At 34.3% G+C, this 15,653-nt stretch overlaps 1 protein-coding gene and 1 pseudogene across 1 annotated transcript; one reads left to right on the top strand and one right to left on the bottom strand.

Moving 5' to 3' along the window:
• Nucleotides 1-4,089: 4,089 nt before the first annotated feature.
• Nucleotides 4,090-5,978, bottom strand: LOC105769108 (CBL-interacting serine/threonine-protein kinase 25). Its single transcript, XM_012589532.2, has one exon. The coding sequence runs from the start codon at nt 5,617-5,619 to the stop codon at nt 4,267-4,269; it is 1,353 nt and encodes a 450-aa protein (XP_012444986.1). The 5' UTR covers nt 5,620-5,978; the 3' UTR covers nt 4,090-4,266.
• Nucleotides 5,979-9,763: 3,785 nt separating this feature from the next.
• Nucleotides 9,764-14,920, top strand: LOC105766757 (transcription initiation factor TFIID subunit 5-like; annotated as a pseudogene).
• The last annotated feature ends 733 nt before the right edge of the window (nt 14,921-15,653 follow it).

Genomic DNA, 15,653 nt, shown 5'->3' with positions numbered 1-15,653 from the left:
CCAAATATCCTCATCGATACAATTAAACAAAGTTGCGTGTAAGAATCTAATTGCTCCGTGTTGTTGTCAGTCACGGATTATATTTTTCTATTGGTTTCGCAAAGATTGGTAGGAAAATAACATGTCCAAATTAATCTGGGTTCTATTTAGACTTAAATAGCATGTGAAGTTTTCTTGTTGTCTTCCCTGTATCAGCTCATCAGTTGTGCAACTGCTCAATTACATGTACTACTGCTTTGCAATCAATAGATGACATTAACCAGTGCTGAGCTGAGTGGTGATTAAAAGTTCTTTTCTTTTTGTGGCCACGCACCCTATCCCATCCACATCTACGTGTCTTTTCTTGGCTTTGAATTGCACGTGCCAATAATGGAAATTAGGAACAAAACAAAACAACAAGCTCTCCCTTTTATTCAATCGCACATGGGACATTTATCTTTGCTGTCCATACTACTAGCTGTTTAGCTTAACGTACGAATATTTTTTTAAAACATGCTAGTATTCATTATGAGAGTGTAAATTATTGAAAGCTTCAACTTTAATGAATTCCACATCAATCTCATTTAAAGTTTTAGCAATCTAATTATAAGTTAAAAGTGAAATTAAAAAAAAGTATATCGACCAAAATTGCTAAAAAAATTTAGAGATGGTTAGAATACCAACTTAAAGAGTCAATACGAAATTTGTTGTCGAATTCAAATATGGTATACTGCCATTTGTAAGAGAGTAGTAGTCTCGAGCTAAGTCTTAAAACAAAGGCTTCAACTGTTAATTTAGAGGAGGAGTGAATTAACGTTTTGGTTTTAATAACTACACATCTTTAGTTGTTTCAGGTAAGGGTATCGGTACTATCTCTTGAAGGCGAAAAAGAAAAGATTGCATTACAATTAATCTTTAAAGTGCCTTAGAGAGGCTTGACTTGAAGAGGAGGGGTAGTTGCGAGGAAGTTCGGATATCTGTCGAAAGCTTCTTTCCAATCCTATGCCAAATCCTTCGCATTTCCTTCAAAAATGGTGGTGCCGCAAGCGTTCTAAATCTCCCAACAAATATAAGCTATGAGGTAAAGTCCAAGAGATGAGACCGAGGAGGCGAACATCTTTTGATTTGAAATCCACCATTGAACCAAGGAAAGGAAACTTATAGGATTTGGATCATAGTGAAAAGGATAATCTCGTCAAGTAGCTTGGATGTGGGATGGAAAAAGATAGTCGTACTCCAAAGTTTTAGATTGTTTGTTACATCTAGGACAAAAGATTGTGAAACTTCAATGTCTTTTGACAGTATTTTCATTTGAGGCAACTACATTAAAGTTGAAAAGCTCACCATACAAAATATTTAACTTTAACGATAGTTTTTTTTTTTTCTAATATTTTAGTGATAAATTTTTTATTTGAAAATGTTACAAGTACAATTAAGATATAAATATATATTACAGTTCAAACTAAAATCAATAAACTAGATTAATTGAACCCACACATATAACTGCATCGATGAGTCTCCAATTTAGAATCAAAACCTCATTTGCATGTTAACTTTTTCCTATATTATAGTAGGGAAAAAGAATAAATCCAATATCCAAAATTGATATTACGATATTTAAATCAGATTATATGAAACATTCTTCCTCTAAGAATTCTTTTACCGATAATATACTTATTTGTTTCATTTTTTCCCGTCGTAAGTTCCATAGAATTATTTGTAAAGAATAATTCGTAGTTTTAAGTTGTTATGAAAAATCCCCTTCCGTACTTGGTTTACACGTGATGCCTACTTGCATATAAACTTTACTAACAAGTCGAGCAATAATATTTGTTTTCTCGAATGCATCCACAAACTTTAAGTTTTAGGTCTTTTTAAGTCATCGCATATATTACTTTGTTATTGGTTTCACTTTCCCTAAAACCCTTCATGAAATCAGCAACATGACGTGATTTGTTTGACGCCTAAAATCTTACATAAAAAAACACAAAACCAAATCAAATTAATTTACAACATGATAGTGGGAATCTTCTTTTAATTTGGGTTCCCTTTGTTTTTATGAGATATTATTGTCTCATTTGATCATGATGATGTGATTTACAACTGCCCAATACCACATTTTTTTATGTTTCTTTTTGTTGGTAAGCTGAGTGGTGGGGTGCACCAAACTTGTTAACAGGAAAATGATTTTAAGTGCTGGCCATGATAAAGGCAAAAGCAAATTGGTTATTATCTTTACCTTTAATTGTTGTTTTGTTCTTGTTTGGAGAATCTGATCATAAAGCATCTAACTTGAAAGTTACAACTTTGTCTTTGAGATTGGTGGGAATCCTTCAAAAAAGCAAGAGAAAGTTGGTCATATATAGAGGTTGGAATTTGAGGGGATGAACAATCAGTTGTTTGAATTAAATACTAGTTTTTGTTCTTATCAGTATCATCAAATAAAAAGGATGAAAATAGTATTAGGACCCAAATAAAAGCACAAAAAAAGGAAATAGTTTATTTTAAAAAAGAACTAATAGAAGTCTTAAAACGCATTATTATAAGCAAAATCCCTACTATTTATTAAAGTTTGAACCAAGCACTTATTTTCCAAGTCAATTTCGGTGCATCTTTGGTACAGGCCGCAGTCCAATAGTTTTCAATGCTCCACTGTGCATTTTGTCAGCTTCACAAGGCCTGAAGTAGAATGGGGGGGATTTGGTTGGCTATTTACCAATTTCTTGACTGCTCTTTGGACAAAAATTGTAAAGCCTACCCAACCCAGCTTGTAAAAGATAAGGGTCCATTGGTAAGTTCCGTTTTCACATTTGGGCCTCTGATTTTTGGGTCTTAATTGGGATTAATTTGTTAACCTTCCCAGTCCCAGTGGGCAGGCTTTATCTTAAACATAAAGCTTCAAAGACGAAAACTAGAGCCCATTTCATAGCGCCTTCCCTTAGTCTAAGGGTCACATGGTCTTTTTATTTTTTGTTTGTTCAATAAGGGTCACATGGTTGTGCTGTAACCCTCGCAGGTGAGGTTAGCTCAAAGTCAAAAACTATAGCACAGATGAAACCAGAAGGTTTCTCAATTTCCAACTCCATGTCATCCAATTACCTGTGCTTTTAGGACTAATTTTTGTTACTTCTCTTTTAATGATGAGAGCTTACACTTTTAAGACTATCACTTGTTCTCGGGATTTTCAAGATCATAGATAGAGAAGCCTCTTTGCCATTGCAGATTTGCTTGACACAATTGCCGCTTTCAGTAGATCCTTATCCGTGCAAGTAACGTTCTTGGTTTTCCATGACCATACATTTTTAACTACTTGATGGTGACCTTCTCATTTATCTCAAAGCCTGCAACAATCGTCCACTGATATTCACATAAATGCGGAAGTTAAGGTCAACACCTGTCCTGACTTCCGCCGCCATAGAAAGAGGTAAATGACAATCCAGACATAATTACAAACATTCCACGCAAATTACCCATCATCTCATCTGAAAGCTACACCTGTGGGCCTTTCACCGATTTTTATAATGTGTCAGAAACTGATTTATCCATGGTTAACATCACTTCACTAACGGTGCTTTGCTCTCCGTTGTTATCACTAGATACATGCCAGGATGATCTACCTGAATCATTAAGAGCCGTACCAAAAACAATCATCTCTTGGGTTCTACCAGTAATTTGAGTGCACGATAGCTGCTTTAATTCAAATATAGATCTTAAAAATAATATATAATTTGTATGGAGTCCGAAAGCTTTTTCTGACCCACGAAATAGGGGTCAATTCTATCTTCTCCGCCCCCCCCCCCTCCCAAACCTCAAAATTGAAATGGTATTGAAACAATTAAACAATGGGCAAATCCAAGCAGCGGCCTCCATCATCAAAGTCTAACAATTTTGTCTTTCTCATCTGTATTCTCATCAAGAAAGCAACAAAAATTCATGCCAATAGATGGTTAGAAGTAGGTTGAATCTTAAGTTGTCATAACTAGGAGAATTTTACCTTCACAGAATTAATGTTAGAGAATAAAATGGATGACGATACCTGCATAAGACTGACAAAAACATCTTTGTTTGGCTTCCGGGAAAAGCCAAAATAACTTTTTGAGGTTAAAAGAGTTTCTTATCCGACAATCCATGGGCTGTATCTATTATCTGTAACCAAACTTCAAACTTGCAAGCCAAACATTACTGTAGTAATTACAGAGTAATAGTAGGATTTACAAATTCTGAAACCTATCTTTCCAAAATAGAAGGAAAAACAAAACCAAGTTTCCCTAATCTGTACGTAGGGAGTTAGGCTGTATGTGGCTGACACTTTTCACATTCTTCTCCCTCGATTTTAACGTTACTAGAGTAGTTGAAACTGTCACCTTGCCATGTCCAAACAATGTCTTTTAATGCAGGCCTCACACTTTCCTCGCAGAACTGAGCATATTCCAAGGTGTCACCGGAAGACTTGGAGAATTCCACAATTGCTACCTCCGGTGCCACTTCAGACACCTCCGCCGTCACCAAGAGCTTCCCTTTCCGTCCTTCTGATGACCCTTGTAGTTTCATCTTGAAGTCCTTGACTTTTCCTACTCTGAAGTTCAACCCCTTCACCACAACTTCAATTTTCGCCATGATTGTTGTAGGTGAACATCTCGACGTGAACATCGTCCTCGGTTTCCTCTTGTTTTCGAACAAACTCGACAAATCAAACCCTGACGACATAGAGGAAATGAACTCAAAAGCGTTGAAGAATTTCGGAGACGATGGTTTGGTAGTCTTGGAGACAGAATCATCATCTTCTGTATTATCTGATATGGGTTCCTCAATTGAAAACGAAAGGGGACGTCTAAGTCCTTTTCGAAACCAAGGAACACGCATTATTGCTGGAATTGCGATCCTCCTTTCAGGGTCAGCCACGAGTAGTTTAGAGATCAAACGCTTTGATTCCGTTGAAAACCAGAGTGGGAACTCAAATTCAGCTTTGAAAACTTTCCTGTACATCTTCATAATATTCTCATCTTGAAACGGTAAGAAACCTGCGAGAAGCACATACAAGATAACCCCACAAGACCAGATATCAGCTTTGGATCCATCGTAGCCTTTTTTCCTCAAAACCTCAGGGGCAACATATGCCGGAGTCCCACACTGAGTATGGAGGAGCCCATCATTGCGAAGCTGCTCGGGCAAGGCCGACAACCCGAAATCAGAGATCTTCAGATCTTCATTCTCGTCCAATAGAAGGTTCTCGGGCTTCAAATCCCGGTGCGAAACACCTCTGCTATGGCAGAAATCGACTGCGCTTATCAGTTGTTGGAAGTACTTACGAGCAGCCTCTTCTTTGAGTTTGCCTTTGAAAACTTTGGCGAATAGTTCACCACCACGGACATACTCCATAACAAAGAAGATCTTGGTTTTGGTCGCCATGACTTCTTTGAGTTCCACTACGTTTGGATGACGAACAAGACGCGTCACAGAGATTTCCCTCTTGATCTGCTCCATCATGCCTTCTTTCTTTACCTCAGCTTTGTTGATGACCTTTATCGCCACGCTTTCACCCGATTTTAATTCCTTCGCGTAGTAGACTTTGGCGAAAGTGCCTTTCCCAAGCAATCTCCCCATCTCATATTTCCCAAACAGAATATGCCTCTCTTCCATGAATTCCCTTTTTCGTTTTCCCACACACAACAATTATGGAACTGTGTGTTGAGATCCGGAGGATTGGAGGGTGGTTGGTGGTTTAGCAAATATGTGAAATGAAAGAGAATCCAAGTGTGTTGATTTTTAAATGATTCCATCAGATGAAAACAACCCAGTTGACGGCATCATTGTATGGAGCTAAAGGGAGTCGATTAAGAAGACAACGGAGCACCTGGTATTGCGTTTTGAGAGACATGGAGCTGCCGCCCCCAACAGCACACAGAATGAAATCTCACGAAAGTGCTTCCATAATGTAAACTACTATATATAGGAAGACGCGTTAATGGTGGGGGAGTTACAACTAACCCTTAATAACACAAATCAAGTTGACCTTTTCCTTCACAAGTAAAACTCTTTGTTTTTAAAAGGCTTTCTTCTCTGTTTCGATAATGGACTTGTCCATTCGTATGCACTCAAAATTCGAATGTACCCGGTAACAAATTTGTCTAGAAGCGTGCATATTTGGTCAAAGATTCTTCTCTGATTTTATATTTTTTACCTTCCCAATCCCATTTTCGGTTTTATTTGGACTGTTTTCAGTATATATTTCTAAGCTATAGGACAATGAGTATTTTAAAGAAACCATCTGTCAACTACAATTTTCTTTCCCGACCAAAGCTTCTTCCAACTCCACCTTGCCCTTTGAAATGTACGAGGAAGAACACAGCTATGAAATGTTGTTAATCAAGATTAATAATTGAAAAATAACCAAATTAGTCATAGCTTACAAAATCTTCAATTTCCTAAAATTAATGTCGAGTTAGGATATTGGTTTGTGAATAAATTAGAGTGACACTCTTTTTCAATTTTTTTATAATTAATATTTTAATTTTAAAATATTGAATTTATACTTTTATAAATATAAAGTTTCGTTTTGCTTCAATGCCTTTATTATATTATCTATACATCAATATATTTAATTGTTTACATAAAACTTAAATTTTAATAATTAAATTATTAAAATTATTTTAATTTTTCCCATCCCATTGGTTATAAGTATAACTCAAAAAGTAAAATTAAAATATATTTGTAAATTCCTTCAAACAACTCATTAGTTGATTGCCAACAAATTTTGATCCAAAGGTTCAAAATGTGACAGACATATATACCTATCAATTTTTAGATTCACCTAAATCACCCATCTCCCCCTCCTGGGATGGGACCTTTTCAATTTTGGGTCCCTTAAGTTGGGGATTAAATTAATCAACTTTGAACAAAAGGTAGGACCAAACCACCTTTCTATAGTTCCTTAAAAGAAAACACCCCACCTTTTTATAGGGAATATCAATAATCAAAACTATATATTCAAAACAACCTCTAAGCTATCCCATAATTTTATTTTTATTAAATAATTTATATAAATAAAATATTTTTAGTTAAAAGTAAAATGTAAAATGGTCATTTCCAGTCTATTCCTTATTGATTCCTTAAATTGTTTTCTCCAATCAAATAATGTTATATTATTATATGTTTATTTGTCTATTTTATTCTAGCTAACCAAATATTTGTTTTCTTTCCTTGACTGCTTCGCATGACTTATGTGGTTCCATTTTTAATTGTTTTAGGGTTCCATTATTGTCGCTTAAAAACATGTATTCTCAATTCTCATGCTATGGCCTGAATAAATAACTAATTTGGGAGATTGTAATTTAAATAATTAATTATAATTTGTTTGCTTTTATCCTAAAATAGTTATATACACTAATTAAATTTCAAGTAGATATAAGTAATTTATGTATTATGACGTAATAATCAAAACGTTTTATCCCATATTTAACACTTTAATTTCCCCACTTATTATTTAAATCTTGACTTTAATACTTCAAGTATAATTTTATTTATCGTTTCAACTCTTAATGTTAATATATAAACTAATCATTGTATACATGAAAATAAATCTATATTAAAATCAAATTTTAATTAATGAAATTTTTTTTATTTTCCCCAACCCACGATTTCTCTTCTCCTTCATAAATTCTCTCTTCTTCCATCAATCCCTTCTCACTTTCTCCTTCTTCCCTAAATCTTCTTCTTAAAAGATATCTTCTATAAATGTTTTTATTTCTCTCTCTTACTTATCATCAATATAATTAAGTACAGTCATCGATTTCAATACACTAATGAACCTTTGTATATGTCATTCATTTTGGAGGTATTCTCACTTTTATTATTTGCTGTTGAATTAAAAAAAGTTCTCATGTTTTTATATAATATTTAAAACTATTTATAATATCTTTCAAATACATAAATAGGAGTACGATGTATTTTAATGTATTTAAATTCATGTCTTTCTGCATTAATAATAATATTCATATCAATCAAACTGAAACTCAATCAATATAAGGATATATATATATTTGAATAAAATAGAAAGGATAATTATTAAACAAACCTAAGGGACATCACCAAAATGATAATATATAAAAACATAAAAGGAAAAAAAAAAGAGCAAAAGACCTTGGTAGCGCATGCGCATAAGTGATTCTTCACTGTAACATTGCCATTCATTATGAAATAAAATATGTTAAAGACGTGATGCAAGTATTAGAACCTTCGAACCATTAATTTCTTATTCGTAGAAAAAATAAAATATGAATAAAAGGAATAAGTTGGTGGAGAAATGAATACATCCAGCGTTAATCAAGCAAAACTTCAATAAATCAGTGAGATATTGCGTCATCCCCATTCCCACCTTTCAAAACCATTAAATTTTTACTGTTGCAACCAGCTGCAGAAACCATGTTTCATTATGTGACCCTTCCTCTATCGATTTAGTTTAGTGGTTTTAACGAGACATCGATTGAACTAATTAATTTTTTAAACATTTAATTAAATATATATAACGATTACTGGTAGGGACCCGGCCTCCTTAAAATATAATTTTTTTATTTAGACACTTTAAAATTTTTAAAATCTTAAATCAAGAAAGATAAAATTACACTTTAATCTTCGTAAAATGATAAAAACTGATTTAATCATTTAAAAATTATAAAGATCTAAGCTATTAAAATGTTGAAATTATATTTTTTAGATTCGCCCCTAAATTAATTCCAATAATAGTTATTTCAAAACTAAGGTTGACGCACTAAATATCACATCATTCCTTTATTTTATTATCGTTTTTGATCATATCTATTTTTTTTGACACAATGTGTTTAAAATTACCCATAACTCCATCCCAACTCATATAAGTAAGAGGATAATACGCTTCAGCGCACTCGAAGCCACGTCCTCTTACATTGACAACAATATCCATACCAATCGAATTAAGACGCAACCGGCGACAAACAAGAATCTTATTTATTTATCACTCTGTGTGTTTTCAATTGGTGTTTAAATTTGTAAATATTACTCAATGTCCCAAATACCTCAATATTAATTGTAGCTCGACTTCAAAACATAGTGCAGTGTATGATCTAATACAGTAAGCAATGGCTGAGAAATAAATAAAAGTTTATAAACACATGTATCCAAACTTTTAGATTTCATTAACTTGAATTAAATTAATTTAACATAATTAAATTATTAATAAAATTATTTAATTTTCACTTGGCTACTAATTGATTGGTTAAAAATAAAATAGAGAGAATTAAATTAATATTAATGAATGCGATGTAGACAAAAAAATGTTAACAAATTTATAATTTGATATTTTATAATGACTAAATTTAAAAATAATTCAGATAATAGTATAAGTCATTTTAAGATATTTAAAAACTCGAGGCCAAAATTGAGGGTCGATATAAAATTTGTACAATATTTTATAAATCAAAATGAAATTTTATTTTTTATTAGATTATTATTTGGTACATGTGTCTTATTTATTTATTAATATTAATTAAATAAAATGATGATTTATTAACTCAATTAATAAATTCTATCATAAATATATCAATTTTTTATTTTTATTTTTATTTTTATTTGTGTGAATTAAATGTTTGTGAGAAAAATGAGATGTTTTTAGGCTGAGGGGGAAAATCGATTCGATTAGATTAAGCCCATTAAAAGGCTTCCCGGATAATATGGTTCCAATTAGTAATGGGCCTAGCGAAATCTAAACCCATATATAAATAACCTAATTCGCTGTGGCTCAGGTAAACCAGCGAAGAAAAGAAAGAGAAGAAAATTTGCCAAGAGGTGTATGCTTGTTTTTGGCTTGGTTTAATTTTTGTTTCTTTAGTTTTGAGGTTGTCGAGGAGAAAAGCAAAAATGGAAAATATGCAAGCAGTGAATAGCTTCGTAGCAGCTTATTTGAAGAAGAAAGGATTTAAAGAAGCGGAGCAATTGTTAGAGGATCTTCAAAACAAAGGACTCCGCTCCTGTCGATTTCCACAACGACCCTGAACTAGCTAAGTTCATTCATCGCTTCTCCCAGTAAGTTCTATGCAAATCCTAACTCTCAGACTCCAGCAAATTTCCATTTTGCATTGTTTTTGGTTAACTTATTTGGTCAGCATAACCTTTTTCTACGTGTAGAATCAGTTTTTGATGTTCATGTTCGGTTTTACTTTAATTTCCGCTATAGAAACCGTTCTAGATTGGAATTTTGTTTAAAATATGGGGAATGGCGTAAAATTTGAAGAAGTTGAGTTAGTTAATATTTCAAAATATCAAACTCTGACTCTTCTAAGGAATTTCACTGTAATAACCTAAGTAAGTTGCATGTTGGATAAAAACTAGTCAAATGTTTTGTGAACATGAACGACTATTTCGATGGTGCAGTAAAGAATGCTAAATAGAGAGATTATTTCTGTGTAGAAGATGAATGCTTACTTTTTTTTGGTTGCATTTCACTGTTTATTGTGATTTCTTTTCCTTTTTCCTCATCATTGTGCTTGTTTTCAGATCGGAGGATGATGTGGCACGGTACCAGGATGGGTATAGCAAGCTGAGGTCATGGGCTTATGGTTCGCTTGATTTATATAAGGTAATCAGTTTTGATATTTAGTGTACGAGTTTTTAAATCAGTGACATAACTTAGTCTTTGCATGCATGCAGCATGAATTGCTTCACGTGCTTTATCCTGTCTTTATTCATTCGTTCATGGATATGGTGGCAAAAGGACACCTACAAGAGGGTATATATATATATCAGAACTTACTAGACTTTATTTTTCTCTCGTATCTCATTCTGTTAACGATCTCCTGTAGTGGGCTATTCCGAGAGCAACTTTGATAAGTTGGTCTCTAATAACTTTGATTTTTTAATTGCATCTAGAACTTTCTTTAAGGCCTTTCGTGAAGACCATGAACTGATGCACTCATGCGATCTTCAAAAGTTGGAAGGGGTTCTTTCTCAATCTCATTTAGAGGTGGAACATCCTATTATTTTTGTACTTTTGCTTACATACCACTTATGAGAGTTGCTGCCAATTTTTTGTTCTCATCATCAGTTGTTGTTTCCTTAATCAGGAAATGAATTTGCTCGTTCTCTTAGGCAGAGTAAAGTCAACATCAAGATATGTCAGGTAAAACATGTAAATTCTTGCTTTGGTGGCTGCTAATAAGATTAGAGAGGGATCTATTCATTTCCTCATTAACTACTGAAATGGTGTCAATCATTTTGGCAGTATTCCTATGACCTTCTGTTGCAATATTTGCACAAAACACAGTCCACTGCAATGCTTGGGGTCATCAACGAGCACATCAACTTTCAAGGTGATGCCATTTTCATTGTTCATATTCTGCATTGCACAGGACAGAAGAGGTTATGCTGCATCAGATTATGGTTTTCTTTGTTTCCCTGCAGTTTTTTCTGGACAGCCCAGTTCCATTTTTGATGATGCAGATGTTGTAACACTTATTGGGAGCTGCTAGGGTGCAGCTAATCAGTTAAACCAGAAAGAACTACACTGGGGAGTGAGTCGCTGAACTGCTCTTATAATTATCTTTCTAAATGAATTTTCCATGGAATTTAGCACACATAATTCCCCTTCCATTAGTAAAAGAAGGAAGGTTCCTGCTGCCATCAGCTCTGTTGATTCCTACTTTTATTAGTTTACTCCACTGAATATACATGTGTATACTTCTTCACATTTTTGTAATTGACTTTGATTTTATATACTTCTCTTAGTTGCTCGAAGACTCCTTAGAAGAACGCTTGGAGAAGGCTGGAGGTTTGCTTTCTGATTCTGAAAAGACAGAAGAAGAGAACGAAGAGGGGGATGTAGATGAGACTAAGGTACGTTCTGCTGTAAAAGTGCCTCTTACAATTCATTATTTTCCCTTCAGCATTTCACTGTATATATTTTGCTTTTGTTAGTTTATACATGATTTTCAAGTTTACTATAGGATCATGAAGTTACTTTTTGATTAATGCACAAATCCGATCTTTGTTCTTTGACTTGTCTTATCTGTTTCTTGTTCAGAAAAGATCAATTGAAGGTGGAAAGCAAGGTTTTTCAACAAAAAAGTCGAAAAAGGAGAAAGCTCTTAATGCAACAACAAAAAATGCTCATCTAGAGGCTAGCACAACCTCAGCAGCACCTCGAGTGAAACCAAAGCTCCCTTTGCCCTTAATGTACTTTCAGTAACTCCCTCTTTATTTTTATCAGATGTAAAATTGATTCTTAATGTAGTGCGCTAAATTTCCACTGAATGTAAACCATCATATTGTTTTGGTTTTAGACTATCATGAAGAAGGGGACTTCTCGGCATGTAAAATCTATGGCGAAAGCTATAATGCTTGCTATGCTATGCTATGCTATGCTATGCAGTGGTTTATGATGTTTCCTTAAATTATTTTTCTGACAATTGCTTCAGGTCGACTGAGGTAGAGCAGTCTATTCTTGAGGATTTAAGAAACCGTGTACAATTGAGTAGTGTTGCACTACCATCAGTCAGCTTTTATACTTTCCTCAACACGTATAATGGGTAATGTCCGTGAATTGGGTGATTTAATGGTCATCTTGATTTTCTAATGCTTTGAGGTACTTATTGTGTTTTATTTAACCTGCATCAGTTTGAATTGTTCATCAATATCTCATGATGGATCTTTGGTTGCTGGGGGGTTCTCAGACTTGTCACTGAAGGTTGTATCTTAAATCATAGCTTGGCTGATATATGATTCTGCTTTGTTGCTTTCTTTTTCATTTTTCTAGGAAACATATTGGTTGCTAATTTGATTTCTGCACCCCAGGTTTGGGATATGGCAAAGCTGGGCCAACAAGGTGGAAGTTGTAAGTTAAAAAGACTGTTTTTGTTTATCCGCCCATGACGCTGCACAGTATCTGTAGAAATTTTATCCAAAAATAGTTGGATACCTCTTTCGATATGCCTGCAATTATAAAATGCCTATTTATATCTCTGTTTGACAGCGAAGTATGGTGTCAGCTAATCTGCAGGTTGAAAATGATTCTTCTTCAAGTGAACAGGTTCTGGGGCCAAATGGTGGGAAAAGGTCCTATACATTGTTTCAGGGTCACTCAGCACCAGTTTATTCAACCACCTTTAATCCTCTTGGTGATTTTATTCTTTCTTCTCCAGTAGATACAACAAGTACGTTAAACTATATAGCATGCTCATTTGGATTTTCTTCACTCGCATCTCAGTTTGTTCACCTCTTCGCACCTCCCTCCCTCCCTTCTCTTTTAATGCTTTACTCTTCATCCTATATACAAATTTCTTGCAGTTCGCTTATGGAGCACAAAACTAAATGCAAATCTTGTTTGCTACAAGGGTCATAATTATCCTGTATAGGATGTTCAGGTATAACTTTTCTTCCATGGATGTTTGTAATATATACCACTTTTAAAGTTCCTCACCTCCATTCCTTCTTTAGAACGAGAATCTTGTTTTCATTTTTTGGTTTCTGCCTCTAATACATTTTGACGTCCTTATCTCCTACTGCAGTTTAGTCCTGTAAGTCACTATTTTGCCAGCGCTTCTCATGATTGAGCAGCAAGGATTTGGTCGATGGACAGAATACAACCTCTGAGAATAATGGCAGGGCACTTGTCTGATGTTGATGTAAGGCGTCTTATCTTTTTATTCTCTGATGTGTTGTTCTAAATGTTATTCTAACCTGTGTGGCCAATCTTTTCTGTTAGATGTGAGCCCATAAAAAAAGTTGCACGATTTGATGTTGAATAAAAGTGGATTTCAGAGTTTTTCTAGTTGTTACTTATAAAAGCAAAGTTCTTGCTCTTGTTTGATCTTGTATTATATTCAACCAATCACAAATTGTTCAATCTTCTTTTCTCAGTGTGTGCAATGGCATGCCAACTGCAACTATATTGCCACTGGCTCTAGTGATAAAACAGTTAGGTTGTGGGATGTACAAAGTGGAGAATGTGTTCGGATTTTCATTGGTCATAGAAGTATGATATTGTCATTAGCAATATCCCCTGATGGTCGATATATGGCATCTGGTGATGAAGATGGGATGATAATGACGTGGGACCTTTCAAGCGGACGGTGCATTACACGTTTGATGGGTCACACCTCTTGTGTGTGGACACTTGGTTTCAGGTGGAAAACCTAGCTCCTAGTGTAGATAATCCTAATTACGTCTTGAAAATTCATACATAAAGCAAGTTTGAGATGATGGTACGCCTGAGTTTCTTGACATCCAGTTGTGAAGGCTCACTTCTGGCATCTGGATCTGCGGATTGCACCATAAAATTGTGGGATGTAACAAGAAGCACAAAGGTCCCAAGGAATGAAGAAAAGTAGGTTTCACAAGTGAAGCAATTTGGTTGTATGATATAATATATAATGTCTCATATGGTATGGTATCATCTGGTAATTTTTATTGATATGGTAAAATGGGTGAATCAACAGGAGTGGGGCGAATCCAAACAGGCTGAGATCATTGAAAACCCTTGCAACCAAGTCTACTTCTGTGTATAGTTTACAGGTAATTCTTTTCTTCGGAATCAGATGCGTGTATATTTCCACTTTTTATGCAACTTCTGAGGTTGGTCTGTGTTGTCTGTCTGATCATTTATGTGTATATATTTGTTCAACTTTATGTTTGGATCAGTTTTCTAGAAGGAATCTGCTATTTGCAGCCGGGGTGCTCTCTAAGAACATGTAATCAGTAAAACCTCTCCCATGACCACCATTTTGATGTTTGGGTGCTGTTAGGTACCGTATACTTGCACAGAAGAAACAAGATGCTAACTAGCTTTTTTTGATGTATTGACATAAACCTTCTCCATCTGTGTCTTAAATATATTTCTCGTTCTTTTATCATTATTGTAATGACACGAAATTTAGAAAATATTTATCAAACAGAAATCTTGTGTTCCGTCACAAAATTGCAATTTGGTTTCGAAATGTTTGGATGACAAAAAGTTGGATTGTGGACGTGGCACTATCCCTCGCAAATAAAAGTTGAAAGGACGAGTGGAATTGACAGCTGACTATTTGTTGTCAAATCTCAAGGGATTAGGCGACACTTCCGCGTAAAAGCGTAATAAAAACATTAAAAGTGTTGATTGATTTTGTCAAAACAATTTTTTAAAGTATAATTATTTTCTCTACTAGCCATTATTTTTGTTTTATATATTTTGGTGTTTGGTTTAATCTTTCAACACATTAGACGATTATATAAAGCAAAACGCCCTCTATTATCTTGTTAAAATATATTTTTTTTCAAAAAATGTAGTTTTTTACCGTACCAGCAAAGATGGTAATGTTGTTGGATGAAGTGTCTTCGTCCAAATCAACCTAAGGGTAGTTAAGAAATCGGTGTGTCTATCAGTCATTCGAAACAGTCAGCTGTACTTTTAGTTAGTTCACTAGATCGATTCTCGATGGAGGGAAGGTATCTAATCATATCTCCAAAACGCACGCCCACAGTTAAAACATTGCCCATTATTTCACTTGTATGTATATAAACTTTATCAAAATAGACCATCTTACAAATTAATCATTGAAATAGGTCGCTTGCTACGACACCAGACTATAATATAATTAATTATTATTTTTATCATGTTATAAAATAGTTTAGTTCAGGTGATAAATTGTGTGATTTTTAACCATGTGATC

Source organism: Gossypium raimondii, chromosome 5 (assembly GCF_025698545.1).
Source record: "Gossypium raimondii isolate GPD5lz chromosome 5, ASM2569854v1, whole genome shotgun sequence".
Taxonomy (NCBI): Eukaryota; Viridiplantae; Streptophyta; class Magnoliopsida; order Malvales; family Malvaceae; genus Gossypium; species Gossypium raimondii.
Note: the sequence above shows the minus strand (reverse complement) of the source record. Positions and strands in the feature narration are given on the sequence as shown.

Coding starts and splice junctions, on each gene's coding strand:
- LOC105769108 (XM_012589532.2), bottom strand. CDS start 5,619: ATGGAAGAGAGGCATATTCTGTTTGGGAAATATGAGATGGGGAGATTG.